The sequence below is a fragment of the Furipterus horrens genome, unplaced genomic scaffold, assembly GCF_987537825.1.
Source record: "Furipterus horrens unplaced genomic scaffold, mFurHor1.1.pri manual_scaffold_17, whole genome shotgun sequence".
NCBI lineage: Eukaryota > Metazoa > Chordata > Mammalia > Chiroptera > Furipteridae > Furipterus > Furipterus horrens.
This window is the reverse complement of record NW_028327187.1, coordinates 11,764,480-11,781,380: the sequence shown is the minus strand read 5'-3', so window position 1 is coordinate 11,781,380 and position 16,901 is coordinate 11,764,480. Positions and strand designations below refer to the sequence as shown.

At 41.6% G+C, this 16,901-nt stretch overlaps 1 protein-coding gene across 1 annotated transcript; it reads left to right on the top strand.

Annotated features, from left to right (window-relative positions):
• The first annotated feature begins 8,370 nt into the window (after positions 1-8,370).
• LOC149990518 (polypyrimidine tract-binding protein 1-like) lies at positions 8,371-11,473 on the top strand. The gene is given in 3 exon segments (XM_090264920.1): positions 8,371-8,529; positions 8,531-9,296; positions 9,375-11,473. Coding segments are annotated over 3 exon segments (1,599 nt in total). The 5' UTR covers positions 8,371-8,403; the 3' UTR covers positions 10,082-11,473.
• The last annotated feature ends 5,428 nt before the right edge of the window (positions 11,474-16,901 follow it).

Genomic DNA, 16,901 nt, shown 5'->3' with positions numbered 1-16,901 from the left:
AGGAGATATGGCTCTCTCCTAACATGCTGAAAATCACTTCCTCTTTCTGAACTTTTGTGTTCTCAATCTGTAAAAAGAGGAAGGTGGCCTGGAACACCGGTTTTCAACCTGAGGTCTAGGAACTTCCTGAAATTGTATGCAACAGTATGGGAGGTGATGTATACAATCTCCTTAAAAGGGTGTACAGAGCTTGCATCAGCTTCTCAAAGGAGTCCTATTATGGACTGAATTGGGTTGCACTTAAATTCCTATGTTGAAGCCCTGACCTTCAATATGACTGTATTTGAAGATAGGGCCTTTAGGGAAGTATTAAGGTTAAATGAGGTCATAAGAGTGGGTCCCTATCTGATAAGACCGGTTTCCTTATAACAAGAAGAAGAAACACCAGAGATCTCTCTCTCTCTCTCTCTCTCTCTCTCTCTCTCTCTCTCTCTCTCTCTCTCTCTCCCTCCATGTGCACACAAAGGAAAGGCCATGTGAGGACACAGCAAGGAGGTGGCTGTCTGCAAGCCAAGAAGAGCGCCCTCACCAGGAGTAGAATTTACTGGCACCTTAAGCCTAGACTTCTAGTACCCAGAACTATGAGAGAATAAATTTGTGTTGTTTAAGCCAATCAGACTGGCATTTTGTTTTGGCAGCTGGAACAGACTAACACAGGTTCTATAACCCAAAAAAGATGCAGAGCCACTGGAAATCCATCCTGGACATTCATGTTTTACTGCAGCTTGTTTCTAGATATTTTGCAGACTTCTTGAGTTTAACCTTTTAAATACATATTTTACTTAGTTGTGATTATAGTGTATATACAAATTTTTTTTCCTTTTTCTGCTCATAACTGTGCAGCATATTTATTATGGCAACATACTTCATGTTCTAATAGTGGCATATCACAGGTTTGGGCAAGTTATCACACTTTGGGTCCCATATATAAAATGGGGATGGGATTAATATCTATCTCATGTGGCTGTTATGAGAATCAAATGAAATCATGTATGTTGAGAGCCTGACACATAGTCAAGTTTCAATAGATATTAGTAGTCCTTATTATTATTATTGTTGAACATAAGTTATTTATCAAGTGTTTTTCCCCCTTGAGCTAAATTTCTTTTTTTACATTCTGTTTTTTAAAATTTTTATTGAACTTATTGGAGTGATATTGGTTAATAAAATTATATAGGTTTCAGGTGTACAATTCTATAATACATCATCTGCATATCATATTGTATGTTTACCACCCAAAGTCAAGTCTCCTTCCATCACCATTTATCCCCTCTATACCCTTTAACTATAGTACATGTTATGAAAATGCATTTTCAGTGACCAGTTCTGAATCTTTCACAAGCACACTCTACTCTGGCTCATTTAATTAAACTGCCTTCTATAGTTGTTTCTTTTCAGTTTCCAAACATAAGACTAATTTTCATTAATCTATGACATGCAACAGATGCTACCTTTCAAAAAGAAGGAGACCAAGCCCTGGCCAGGTAGTTCAGTTTGTTGACACACCATCCCATGCACCAAAAGTTTGCTGGTTCCATTCTCAGTCAGGGCACACACCTAGGTTTTGGGCGTTTGGGGCAGGTATGAAAGGTTTTATTTATTTATTTTTAGAGAGAGGGGAAGAGAGGGAGAGAAATATCAATCAATTGCCTTTTGTACACACCCAGACCAGGGATTGAACCCAAAACCCAGGCATGTGCCCTGATCAGGAATCAAATGAGTGACATTTCCCTTCACATAATGACACCCAACCAACTGAGCCACACTGGTAAAGGATGATTTAAATTTTTTTCTTTATTAATTTTTGCTACCATTTATGCCATTCCTAGTAACCCAGATGTTAACATGAAAAACTCTTTCAGTGTCCTGGCCTACTCTGTTTCATGATCACCTGGTAAAGTAATCCTTTCCTATGATCATCAACAGGGAGCCTCAGTCGTACCAACAAATGTAGAGAAGAGGCTCTGACCACAAAATGCACAGTCTATGCTTTGCCACTCCCCTCAGGTTAAATTTCTGAGAGTGGTATAACTGGAGCAATAGGTTATTTTTTATCAATTAGAATTACCAATTTAGAATTTTATTCTGTTCCTATTAAAAGATCTTGTTTATATTTATTTAGGTGTAAATCTCTTGTGAAGACATTAAAAAGCAAAATAAATCAGTTACCTTATTTCTACAAGTTCTTTTTTTATTTTAAGTATATTTTATTGATTATGCTGTTACAGTCGTCCCAATTTTTTCCCTTTGTCCCCCTCCACCTGGTACCTCCTTCCTTCCAGCAATTCCCTGCTTAGTACACATCCATAGGTCATGTGTGCAAGTTCTTGGGCTTCACCCTTTCCTATATTATGCTTAATGCCCCCCTGTCTATTTTGTTCCTACCAATTATGCTTCTTGATCCCTGCACCTTTTCCTCCATTTTCTCCCTTCCCCCTCCCAGCTGATAACCCTCCAAATGATCCCCATACCTATGATTCTGTCCCTATCCTGGTTGTTTGCTTAGTTTGTTTTTTAGATTCAGTTGTTGATACTTGTGAGTTTGTTGCCATTTTAGTGTTCATAGTTTTGATCTTCTTTTTCTTAAATAAGTCCCTTTAACATTTTGTATAATAATGGCTTGGTGATGATGAACTCCTTTAGATTTACTTTGTCTAGGAAACACTTTATTTGCCTTTCCACTCTAAATGGTAGCTTTGCTGGATAGAGTAATCTAGGTTGTAGGTTCTTGTTTTCATCAATTTGAATACTTCTTGCCAGTTTCTTCTTGCCTGCAAAGTTTCTTTTGAGAAATCAGCTAATAGTCTTATGGGAACTCCTTTGAAGGTAACTCTCTTCTTTCCTCTTGCTGCTTTTAAGATTCTCTCTTTATCTTTAACATTTGCCATTTTAATTATGATGTGTCTTGGTATGGTCCTTTTTGGGTCCAACATGTTTGGGACACTGTGCTTCCTGGACTTGTATGTCTATTTCCTTTGCCAAATCAGGGAAGTTTTCTTTCATATTTTTTTACATGAGTGTTCGATGTCTTGCTCTTCCTCTTCTCCTTCTGGCACCCCTTTGATTCGGATGTTGAGACATTTAAAGTTGTCCCAGAAGTTCCTAATACTCTCCTCATTTCTTTCAATTCTTGTTTCTTCTTTCTGTTCCAAGTGAGTGTTTATTTCTTCCTTTTGTTCCAAATTGTTGACTTGAATCCCAGCTTCCTTCCCTTCACTGTTGGTTCCCTGTATATTTTTCTTTATTTCACTTTGTATAGCCTTCACTTCTTCCTTTATTTTGTGGCTCTTCTAATCATTTCTCTGAGCATCCTGATCACCAGTGTTTCAAACTCTGTATCTGATAGGTTGGCTATCTCCATTTCATTTTGTTACAGAAACAGGAGTGTTCCAAAAATCCCCAGAGTTTGCGGCTGGGGGATGGGGAGAAGGAAGCAGCTTTTAGAATGCCTCCACATGCCTGAGGCTGGTGGCTAGTGTCTTTTTTATGCAAAATGGCTTTAATGCATCCAAAGCCTCAGGTAGATGGGAGAGGTCTTGAACCAGGGGACAGTATGGAAAAAGCACACAGAGCCTACGTAGGGTTCTGTGAATGGTCAGAACTGTTTGCAACACCCACTGCGTCAGAAGACGCAGTCAGGGATATATAAGCAGCTGCGGACATTTTGGGCTCTCTCTCTCGCGCTCTCTCTCTCTCACGCGTGCTCGCTCTCGCTCTCTCGCCCCCTTGCTGTCTCGCTCTCTCGCTCTCTCGTGTGCTCCCTCCACGTGGCTTGGTGAGGGGGACTTCTCCATGTGGCTTGGAGAAGGGGTCTCCAGGCTGCTTTAAGAGGCTCTCGCCATGCAGTTTTGAGGAGAGGAGATCCATGCGGTTTGCAGGAAGAAGACAGTTTACAAGGAGGCTGAGAATCCAGGCGGTTCTGCACTGAGAGCTGGAGGGCACCACAGCACAGAAAGAACCTCCCCAGTCAGAACTGAGTGATTGGAAGCTGCTGATAAAGCTGAATTGTGTTTGGAAAGTAGGGAAACAGTTTCTCTAACTTTTCTAAAGCTAGCCTGGTTTGGTAGTGGGGAGGCAAGGATATGTGTTTATGGGTGTTTTAAAGAATATAAGACTTAACAACAGAAATCTGGAAATAACTAAATCCATATAACTGTTAAATAAACTATTCTTTTTCTTTTCACTAAACTCTGGTATTAAGAGTTATAATTTTGGCGGCAGGCAATCGGGCCCCTAACTAAAGAGCCCGTGGGTTTGTTTTCAATTGGAGCAGCCCAGGGGTTCTGTAACAATTTGGTTCTTTTTCTGGGGTGTTGTTCTGTTCCTTCATCTGGGCCATATTTCTTTGTCTCCTCCATTTGGCAGCCTCCCTGTGTTTGCTTTTGTGTATTGGGTAGAGCTTCTTCGACACTGTCTCTTGGTAGAGTGGCCTAATGTAGTGGGTTACTGTAGGGTCCAGTGGCACAGCCTCCCCATCACCCAAGCTGTGTATTCAAGGTGCACCCTTTGTGTGGGCTGAGTACACCCTCCTCTTGTAGTTGTGCTTTGACTGCTGTTGGCAGGTCAATGGGAGGGATTTACCCAGGTCAGTCGGCTGCAAGGACTGGCTGTGACCACTGACCACCAGACTCCATCCTTCGTGGAGGATCACCTGTGCGGGAGCAGGGTGGTGGTGCTCCAACGTGATCTGTAGCTAGCTGTCCACTCTGTGCTGGCCCTGGGTGTTCCTGGGTGGTGCAGGCCAAAGTCAGCCCCCACTTTTGTTTTGCCCAGGGCCACCCTGCTTGAGCTATAAAGCAATCTGAGATGGCTGCTACTTGTGCTAGGCTTGGAGATTCTCAGGTGAAGCCAAGCTGTGAATCTAAGCTGGCTGCCGTTCATACTGGGCCTGGGGCTCACTAAGGCCAGCTGTTGCTTGTTTGATAGGGTTTAGGAAGTTATGAAGCAAGAGCCAAAATCAGCCATTCATGTGGAAAAGCAGCTTGGGTGGGCCTGTAAATTGGGTGGGGCAGAGTCTCTGGGAATCTCCAAGGCAAGTCAAACAGTGTTAGCTGGGTTGATGGAATCTCAGATATGGCACCAGCTTTATGGCTCTGTGGGGGGAGGTTTTAGAAAAGAGACAATTGCTTTTGTTTGCCTTGATGCAAGGCACTTGAGTTTCTTCCTGTATACCACTGGAGCCTTTCAAGCTGCTACCCAGGTACAGGAGCTCAGTGGGAGTGAGTCTGAGTAGGTGAGTTCATGTGTGGGTTCTTTAAAAGGAACTGCTTGAGTTCCAAAAGTTTCTTCCACTAACTTAATCCCTGCTGGTTTTGGCAGCCAGAAGTTGTGAGTACTTCTCTTCCTGGCACTGGAACTGTGGGCTGGGGGGTTGTGACTCCTGGCTCCCGAGATATCCCTCCCAAATTTTTATCCACCACATGTGGGTGAGAGAGCAGCCCGTTCCATGTATCTGCCCTCCTACCCATCTCGATGGATGTGGTTTCTTTAATTCTGTAGTTGTCAGACTTCCCTTCAACTTGAATTCTGATGGTTTTGGCTGATGGTTGTTCTATATTTTAATTGTAATTTTGATGTGGTTGTGAGAAGAGGTGAGCCATGTCTGCCTATACTGCCATCTTGACCGGATGTCTAGAAGTTCTTTATATTTAAGTGTAGAACTCTCATGAGTCTCTTTTGAATTCAGCATTGTCTGTGTTGCTAGTTTTACACCCCATGTGAGTCTTTGATGACACAGCATTTATAAACAGAGTGCTTCACTGTTGGATCCAGGATTTCCTGCCAAGCTACTGAGACCCTGTCTGCACTCTTTTGATGGTGATGTTTTCTCCATCCTGTATGGGGGTTTCACGTACATACAAGCAATGATAACCACATCACAAAACTGCAAAACAACTAATAGCTATCATTAACTATCAAAAGTATGCTGATTTCAGAGACAAAAAAATGTAGGGAAAAAAATTCATCTCTTAGAATCAATGAAATATGTTTACTCACCCTTACTGTGAATCCCACCTTCCTCACATAGGATTTTCTTAAACTACATTTCCCAAGATCCCTTGCAGGCCTGTGACCTCGTTTTCATCAGTATGATACACCCATGGAAAGGTTTGAGCTGGAGATGACATGGAGAAAGGGAACCAGCTGGGCAGAAGTTATCAGTTACTGGCATGAATAGTAGTAGTTTAATCAGACCAATTGAGCAGCATCATTTCTGGGAGCTTTGCCTGCACCTACTTTTATAATCCTTCTACCAATTCTGCAGGAGATAAATTCTTTTCAGCTCTGCTAGAGTTGCCCACCTGAGATCTTTTCTATCCTTCTTCCTTGTTAACCAACCCTGATTTTGTTGGGGCAGCAATGTGTGTGCCAGTTAAAAAGCCACTTTTCCCAGGGTCCCCCAAAGAAGGATAATCACATGAGTAAATGTTGGTCAGTGAAATAGATGTAAGTAGAAGTTGGTGCATAGAGCTTTTAAGAAAATTTTCCAGAAAGGTGACATCCCACAGCTGGGGTGGTGTGTGTCAGCTCCTCAAAGCTGGAGTTTTATTTTATTATTGTTAAGTGTAACCATAGGGCACATATTCATATCAGAAAAATCAGAATCATACCCTGAAGTGCATTTGAATTATGATAAGGCAACAAAGATATGAATCCTTAGCTCTTGTGTTGTATACTGGGTAACTCCCTCAGGAGACGGAGAGGCTCTTTCAGCTTTGTGCCCAGGTTTGTACATAGTGTCATTTTACCTGAACCCCATTCAACATGCGTAAGAAGTCACTAAGTAGAAATTGGCCAGATGCTCCTGTAGATACTGTTAGTGCAGGAAATATTTGACAAGCCAGAACCTGAGTCTATTTCCTTGCCGTCATTGCAAATAAAATTTTTATTACACCACTGATTTGGATTTTATTTTTTATTTCCCATTGAATATTAATTAACGCCCATCTTATAAGGGGAGCTCATGTAAGTATAAAACTCGTATTTACAACTCAACAAATGCTAATTTTCTTACATATTTTCATAATCTCAGAAGTGGATTTTGTTTTTTATGATGCTCCTGTTTTGCACTACTTATATCATTCTTTGACATTATATTCTGCTGAACCTGGCAGTGAAAACTGAGTATCATGTTTCCCACCTAAAAGTGCCTAAATGCTTTATACAAGCATATATATGTATTTAAAGATTTTTAAAATTTATTATTAGAGAGAGGGGAAGGGAGGGAGAAAGAGAGGGAGAGAAACATCAATGTGTGGTTGCCTCTCACATGCCCCCAACTGGGGACCTGGCCTGCAACCCAGGGATGTGCCCTGACTGGGAATTCAACCTGCAACCCTTTGGTTCACAGGTCAGTGCTCAATCCACTGAGCCACACCAGCAAGGGCCAAATATATTTTAAAGCAAATATAAAAACAGGCAGGAGAGCTGGACCAGTTGACAATCTCCTTTTGTCCTTACCTCTTTTCCTCTCTGCTGCTTTAAAGGAAGGTATGAAGGTTGGAGCTCAGACAGCCATTTTGTGAAGGCTAAATAACATTCTAACCTTGTATTAGCACAGATACAAAATGAGACTGATTTTCAGAAAACACCATGAAGATATCATTTCAACCCTTGATTGCCCATCTTCAGACTTTTACTTAGAGGCAAAAAAAATTTTTTTTAGCTTAATTTGTTTAACTCACTCTTTTGAAGTCCCAATTACTTGAACTAAATTCATATTCTAATTTATTTAGAATTTTTTATCTCAAAGTTGGAGCTGGAAGTTATAGAATCTGAAGTTTTTGACTTGGCTGAATAAGAAGAGTTGTGCTTATAACCATAATGGTAAAGCCACAGCAGAATGGAGTGTTGTCACCCTTAGTGTTGTGGTGGTGAAGCATGTGGTCAAATTGTTATCTGTGGTACTTTAGAAAGTGGACTCTGTGCCAAACAAAGCTATAGGTTAGGGCAGTTAGGCGATTTTTCAGTTGCATATACTTTTTAATATTTTTGTATAGAAGGGTTTATAATACAGGAAGTTACAGGGGCGAGAGATAGAGATGAAGGAAGAGATAGAGACAGAAAGAGAAATTAAATGAAGTTATCCTCATTCCCAAAGCTGCCCACTACTGCCCTTACACAACTATCTCAGGTCTCACTCCAAAAAGGCTGGAAAACTTTTTCAAATAAGCAAAAGTGGAACGGGTTTATTACAACTAGAAATGTTCTATAGATGTGCTAAAGTGAGTCCTTCAAGTTGAAAAAATGGATGATAAACAGCAAAATGAAGTCGTGAAAATATGAGATTTTCTGGTAAAGGTAAATATATGGACAAATGCAATAACACAGATCGTGGTAATTTTTATGCATAGAATTAAATGACGCCTCCACACCGTCCCCTGCGGGTCCCTTCTGTGTGCAATGGACGGCATTGTCCCAGACATAGCAGTTGGTACAAAGCGGGGATTGGACGAGCTCTTCTCTGCCTGTGTTACTAATGAACCCTTTATCATGAGCAGCAACTCGGCTTCCGCAGCAAACGGAAATGTACAACAAGAAGTTCAAAGGCGACAACAGAAGTGCAGGTGTGCCCTCCAGAGTGATCCACATCTGGAAGCTCCCCAGTGATGTCACTGAAGGCGAAGTCATTTCTTTGGGACTGCCCTTTGGAAAGGTCACCAATCTCTTGATGCTGAAAAGGAAGAACCAGGCCTCCATCGAGATGAACACAGAGGAAGCAGCCAACACCATGGTGAACTACTACACCTCGGTGACGCCTGTGCTTCGTGGCCAGCCCATCTACATCCAGTTCTCCAACCACAAGGAGCTTAAGACTGACAGCTCACCCAACCAGGCGCGGGCCCAGGCAACCTTGCACGCGGTGAACTCGGTTCAGTCGGGGAACCTAGCGCTAGCTGCTTCGGCTGCTGCTGTGGATGCTGGGATGGCGATGGCTGGCCAGAGCCCAGTGCTCAGGATCATCGTGGAGAACCTCTTTTACCCAGTCACCCTGGATGTGCTTCACCAGATATTCTCCAAGTTTGGCACAGTTCTAAAAATCATCACTTTCACCAAGAACAACTAATTCCAGGCACTGTTACAGTATGCTGAACCCGTCAGTGCCCAACACGCCAAGCTGTCACTGGATGGGCAGAACATCTACAATGCTTGCTGCACCCTCCGCATTGACTTTTCCAAGCTCACCAGCCTCAATGTCAAATACAACAATGACAAGAGCCGAGACTACACTTGTCCAGACCTGCCCTCCGGTGACAGCCAGCCCTCATTGGACCAGACTATGGCTGCGGCCTTCAGTGCACCTGGTATAATGTCAGCCTCTCCGTATGCAGGAGCTGGTTTCCCTCCCACCTTTGCCATTCCTCAAGCTGCAGGCCTCTCTGTTCCCAATGTGCACGGGGCCCTGGCCCCTCTGGCTATCCTATCGGCAGCGGCGGCGGCGGCAGCGGCAGCAGGCCGGATTGCCATTCCAGGCCTGGCAGGGGCTGGAAATTCTGTCCTGCTGGTCAGCAACCTCAACCCTGAGAGAGTCACACCCCAAAGCCTCTTTATTCTTTTCGGCGTGTATGGCGATGTGCAGCGGGTGAAGATTTTGTTCAATAAGAAGGAGAACGCCCTGGTACAGATGGCACACAGGGGCCAGGCACAGCTGGCCATGAGCCACCTCAATGGGCATAAGCTGCATGGGAAGCCGGTGCGCATCACACTGTCTAAGCACCAGAATGTGCAGCTGCCCTGTGAGGGCCAGGAAGACCAGGGTCTCACCAAGGACTATGGGAATTCACCCCTGCACCGCTTCAAAAAGCCTGGCTCCAAGAACTTTCAGAACATGTTCCCGCCCTCAGCCACTCTGCCCCTCTCCAACATCCCGCCTTCTGTATCCGAGGATGACCTCAAGATCCTCTTCTCCAGCAACGGCGGAGTTGTGAAAGGGTTCAAGTTCTTCCAGAAGGACCGCAAGATGGCGCTGATCCAGATGGGCTCAGTGGAGGAGGCCATCCAGGCACTCAGCGACCTGCACAACCATGACCTGGGCAAGAACCACTACCTGCAGGTGTCCTTCTCCAAGTCCACCATCTAGGCTCCACCACCATGGACCAGCCTGCCGGGCAGTCCCGGTGACAACTTCCATCATTCCAGAAAATAGCCACTTTAAAAGCAGCTGAAGTGACCTTAAAAGACCAGAGATTTTATTTTTTTTAAAGAGAAATCAAATCAGTTTACCTGTTTTTAAAAAATTAAATCTAACTCACCTTGCTCACCTTAGGGAGATGGGGTGCCAGCCTCAGGCTCTTGGTGATGCATGGACATTATGCTTGCTCCTCCCTGGCCCCTTGCCTGTGCCTTCTGCAGCCTTCAGGATAGGCAGTCCCAAACCTCCATTCAGTTTTCTTGTGCCTTAAAACCTATTGCTCTGGCAGGGCCTTCTTGCAGTAGCAAATGTTATAGAGGTTTGGGGACTGAGGGGACAGCCTCCTGCAGGGATCGTGTGCCTTGTGTGGCAGGAGGATGCCAGCTGCAGGATCTGCCGGTACCCCAGTTTGCTCATTTTAATCAAGTGTATGATTCTCCCCACACCTGGCTTGAGATGCCCCTCCTGGGCTAAGACCCCTGCCCTGAGGGTGCATCCCTGGCACATCTTCAGCTTGGAGCTTTGTTTCATTGTAAATCTCTTGTGCTTTGATGCAGTTGCAGACATCTGTGCCTAGCAATATTTCCAGTTGACCAAATATTCTAATCTTCATTTATATGCAAAAGAAATAGTTTTACATAACCTTTTATATAGCAAGATGATAAAAATGGTATGAGTGTAATCTAAATTTCCTGCTTATATGACCTTGTATACAGTACTTTTTATTTTATTCCTTGTAATTAAGTAGCAGGGCAGGATCTAGTTTCCAGGGCAGATGCAGTGGGGGCCACTGAGGAGCCTGGGTTCTTACTAGAAAGCCCCAGGCATGAGACCCCCAGATGCCTTACACTTAACCCTGTCCTCTTGTCTGGGAGGACGAGGGCTCTTAAACTTTCAGGGTTTCTATTATCCTGCAAATTTTGGACCAAAGTTGTTTTTTGTCTGCCTCTTAACGCTGGGACCCATCACTGTGGGACAACAGCCCTTGAGTCTTAACTGTCTCCTTTACCTTGTGTAGTCCTGCACTCATGGGTCCAAGGGGCTGTCCTGTGCACAGACCTCTTGTTGGCCGGCCCTTCTTCCCAGGGCCTGGACCCCCTGAGTGTTCATGTTGGGGTGGGGACAAGGGTTTAAATATTTATAATTTTTTGTATACCAGTTGTAAGACATGAGGGGCAGAAAATGAAGTGGTTTTTTTTTTTTTTTTTATGGCGACACAGATGTATATTTTGATACCAGCAATTACAGGCTCAGTATTGTAACGTGGAGCATGGCACATTCCACTGCCCACCTGATGGCTTGTAATGTGGAGAGAACTGAATTAAAGCGATTTTATAACAACTCTTGCCTTTTCTGCAGGCTCTCTGTTCACATTGTAGAAGGCAGTTTGGCCAGTCTGTATTGGACTTTGAATAAACTCTCTGTATCCTGCAAAAAAAAAAAAAAAGAAAAAGAATTAAATGACAAAACATAAAAATAACTATAAACTTATGTTAATGCTTATACAATATGTAAAGATGTATGGTATCAATACCAAAGGGAGTGGAGCTGTAAAGAAGTAGAGTTTTCAGACTTCCAGTCAGGATGGAGGCATAGGTAGACACACTGCATCTCCTTTCACAACAAAGAAGGAATACATCTACAGTAGTCCCTCTCTATATCGTGGTTCACTTATTGCAGATTTTTGAATATTATATTTAATTATTTATTGCGGATTTTTCACTATCGTGGGATTTTGAAGTACTGTATACATATGTTGTTAAAGTTATGTAGGTTTAAGAGTGTAGAATATGTTTAAGAACATAAGTAGTGTTAATAAAAGTGTGGAAAAGGTTAATAAGAGACTGGGAATGGTTAATAAGGGACTGGGAACGGTTTATGAGTGTATGGGAAGGGTTTATAAAGCCTTAAGCTATATACAAATACTAAAATAAATGTAAGGTTCCTACTTCGTGGATTTTCACCTATCACGGGGGGTCTAGAACGTAATGCCCATGATAAGTGAGGAGATACTATACCTCAAAACTATAAAAAACAATAAGTTCCAGAAAATTGAACTGAAGGGAAGTCCAACAAAGAAATAAAGAAAAATACTCATCCAGACAGGTAGGAGGGGTGGAGCCAGGGCAGAGAGGACATGGTGTGGCAGCACCCGTGGTGGCACCGGTAGCTGCAGTGGCACTGGTGGCAGTGGCAGCACAGTGGCTGAGGTCAGCTGGTGGAAAGTGTAGTTACACATTATAAAAATCAGAAAATAAACCTGAGGAACTATTCCTGTCCCACCCCAGACCAGGCAGCTCACAGTTCCAGCACCAGGGGAAAATAAAGCTACATTGCTTCTGACTGTGGAAACCAGTGGGGGTCAGGGCAGCAGAGGAAATCACTGGTCCCTCAGCAGAGTATGTTTGTGCAGTGGAAAAGGGGCAAATGTTGATCAAGCAACATTGTTCCCTCTCAGACCCTTTCCTTACATACAGCACAACAACAGGTCAGCCCTGAATGATCAATACCTAAGGTTCCACCCCTTACAATGTAACAGGTGCCATAGCTCTTCCTAAGACACAGAGGCGAACACAGAAGGCTGTCAAGTTGAGGAGACAGAGAAGTATGGCCGAAAGGAGGGGACAGATCAAGGTCCCAGTGGGAGAACTTAATGATGAGGAGATAGCCAACCTAACAGATGCACAGTTAAAAACACTGGTGATAATGATGCTCACAGACTTGACAGACAAGATTAAGTATGTCAGGGAAGAAATGAAGGCTATGCTAAGAGAGACAAAGGAAAATCCACATAAAACCAATGGTGCAGGGAAGGAAACCAGGGTTCAAATCAATGATTTGGAACATAAGGAAGAAATAAACAGTCAATCAGTACAGAGGAGGAAACAACAATTGAAGAAAATGAAGTGAGGCTTAGCTTAAAGCTGGGACAGCTTTAAATGTGCCAACATCTGAATCATAGGGGTGCCAGAAGGAGAAGAGGAAGAGCAAGACATTGAAAACTTATGTGAAAAAATAATGAAAAAAAACTTCCCTAATTTGGCGAAGGAAATGGACATATGGGTCCAGAAAGAACAGAGAGTCCCAAACAAAAGTCCCAAAGAGGACCACACCAAGACACATCATAATTAAAATTCCAAAGGTTAAAGACAAAGAGAGAATCTTAAAAGCAGCAAGAGAAAAGAAGAGAGTTATCTACAAAGGAGTTCCCATAAGACTGTCAGCTGATTTCTCAAAAGAAACGGCAGGCAAGAAGGAACTGCAAGAAGTATATAAAGCGATGAAAAGCAAGAACATAACCTAGATTACTCTATCCAGCAAACTGTCATTTAGAATGGAAGGGCAGATAAAGTGCTTCCCAGACAAGGTAAGGCTAAAGGAGTTCATCATCACCAAGCAATTATTATAAGAAATGTTAAAGGGATTTATTTAAGAAAAAGAAGATCAAAACTATGAACATTAAAATGAGAACAAACTCACAAGTATCAACAACTAAATCTAAAAAATAAAAACAAAATCCAATGAAGCAAATCAGAATAGGAACAGAATCAAAGGTATGGGGATCATTTGGAGGGTTATCAGCTGGGAGGGGGAAGGGGGAGAAATGGGGAAATGGTGCAGGGATTAAGAAGCATAATTGGTTGGTACAAAGCAGACAGGGGGAAGTTAAGAATAATATAGGGAAGGGTAAAACCAAAAAACTTATATGCATGAACCATGGACATGAATGAACTAAGGGGGCTGGGATTGCTGGAGGGAAGGGGGTTACTGAACAGAGGGGAGCAAAGGGAAAAATAATTGGGGCTACTGTAACAACATAATCAGTAAAATATACTTAAAAAAAAAGAATAGTACAGGAAAGAGTGAAGCCAAAGAACTTATATGCATGACTCATGGACATGAACTAAGGGGGTGAGATTGCTGGTTGGTAGAGGTGTAAATGGGTGGAGGGGAAAAAGGGAAAAAAAAATTGGGACAACTGTAACAGCATAATCAATAAAATATACTTAAAAATAGGCCTACTTCTACAGTATATGATTGCATAATATACATCAAAAGTTTCCTGCAATTCAGTGTGGAAAAAATGTTATCAATAAACAGTTAATTGTTTTTATTTATTTTTACTTTTATTTTTATTTTTTTTTAGAGAGAGGGGAAAGGAGAAAGAGAGGGAGAGAAACATCACTGTGTGGTTGCCTCTCTCTTGCACCCCCAACTGGGGACCTGACGTGCAACCTAGTAATGTGCCCTGATTGGGAGTTGAACCAGCAACACTTGGCTCGCAGGCCGACGCTCAATCCACTGAGCCACAGCAGCCAGGGCTTAATTGTTTTTACAAAAGTAGTTTTCATATGTAATTGAGGTTGTTATCAATTTTAAAATGGAATGTTATGACTTTGAGATGTTGTATGTCATTTCAGTGGCAACAGTAAGGAAGCTAGCTATAGAATATACACAAAAGGAAATTAAAAGTGAATCAAAGCATTCTACTATAATAAAAATGATCAATAAAACATAAAGGAAGGCAATAAGAGGAAATGAGGGGCGAAAAGCTGCAAGACATATGGCAAACAATTAACAAAATGGCAATAGTAAGTACTTTCCACCAGTAATTACTTTAAATGTAAATGAATTAAACTCCCTAAACATAAGACATGGATTTGCTAACTAGATAAAAATTAAATAGACCCCAACTATGTGCTGTGTACAAGAAGCTCACTTTAGGTGTAAGGACATACATAGGCTGAAAATGAAAAGTGAAAATTATATTCCAAGCAAATGGAACCAAAGAAGTAGGAGTAGCTATACTAATATCAAACAAAATGGACTTTAAATGAAAAACAGTAACAACAGACCAAGAACATTATATAATAATAAAAGGGTCAATTCCCGAGAAGCTATAACAATTAGAAATATTTATGCACTAAACTTTGGACCTTCTAAATATAGGAGGCAAACTTTGACATAATATAATAAACAGCAATACAATAGTAGTGGAAGACTGTAATAACACACTTTTAATAATGGATAAATAACCATACAGAAAATCAACAAGTAATTAGAAGACCTGACAATGCTATATAGAATATTCTCTAAGATAGATTAAATGTTAGGTCACAAAACAAGTCCTAACAAATTCAAGAAAACTAAAATCCTACAAAGTATATTATCTGAGCACCATGGAATGAAACCAGAAAGCAATTGCACGAAGAAAACTGAAAAATACACACATATGTAATAATTTAACAACACACTCTAAAACAACCAATGAGTCAAAGAAGTCACAGGAAAAATTAGAAAATACCTTGAGACAGAAGAAACTGAAAACACAACATACCAAAACTTATCAGATACAGTGAAAGCAATTCTAAGAGAGTTTGTAATTATAAATGCATACATTAAAAAGGAAAAAAATTAAGGACCCAGAGGTCCGAGAGGGAGGAAACCTAAAATATCCCCTCAGCCCAAACTAAGTATAGTGGGCAAAAGGGCTTTGGACAGGTGTGATGTGCCTTATACACCTTCCTCCAAAGAAGTCTTTTTTTTCCCTAATGTGGGACATTGAAAAATTAATCCCTGCCTTTTGTCATCTAGTGGTTATGGATTGAATGATGCCTTTTAACCCTGTTGCCAAATCTGTTGCCCCCAGAATACAATAAGGTTGCGAGCCTGTTAAACCAAACATGCCATGGTCCGGGGACAGCCAACTGACCTGGAGTCTGCCAGATACTTCCCCATGTGGGAAGACCACCCTCCCCTCCACACCCCCACTCTTATTAGGGATTTCTGGACCCAAGGGTAGGTAGGACGACGACCATGTCCAGCTTAAAGTAGCTAGAGAAGCATGAGACCTTTGCCCATTGTCCTTTATAAGATTATAAAGGGTCCTAAGTCTGAGAGGGGGGAATTTTTACAGAGTGGGGGTCTCCTTCAAAATTAAATTAAATTGAATTAAATTAAATTAAAAATAATAATAACCCATGGACATGGACAACAGGGTGGGGATTGACTGTGGAAGAAGGGATGGGCTGGGTGCGGGGGGGGGGAGCAGTGGGAGAAGGAGTGGGACAACTATAATAGAAAAACTAAAAATAAATTTAAAAAATAAAATAACAATAAGTACATAAACCCACAAAAAAAGAAAAATAAGGAAAAAATTTCAAATCAACGCTGTAACTTCACATTTCAAGGAACTAGAAGAAACACCAGCTAAGCCCAAAGCTAGCAGAAAGGAAATAATAAAGATTAAAACAGAGATAAAAAGAAATATAAAATAGGAAAAAACAACAGAAAAAAATCAATGCAACTAAGATTTGTTTTTTAAGGGCAACAAAATTGACAAATACTTAGCTAGATTAACTAAGAAAAAAGAGAAAAGACTCAAATAACTCTAATTAGAAATGAAAGAGGGTGCATTACAACAAGTGCCACAGGAATAAAGAAGGATTGTAAGAGAATATGATGAACAATTGCATGCCAAGAAATTAGATAACCTAGAAGAAATGGATAAATTCCTAGAAGCACACAACTTACCAAGAAGAAATAGAAAGCCTGACAGACCAATACAAAATAAGGAAATTGAATCAGTAATTAAAAACCTCCCAATAACAAGCCCACCCCCACAAAAAAAGTTCGGGAACAGATAGCTTCACTGGTGATTTACTAAACATGTAAAGAAGAATTAACACCAATTTTTCTCAAACTCTCCCAAAAAAATTGAAGAGGAAGGAATATTTCAAACTCATTTTATGAGGCCAGCATTAGCCTG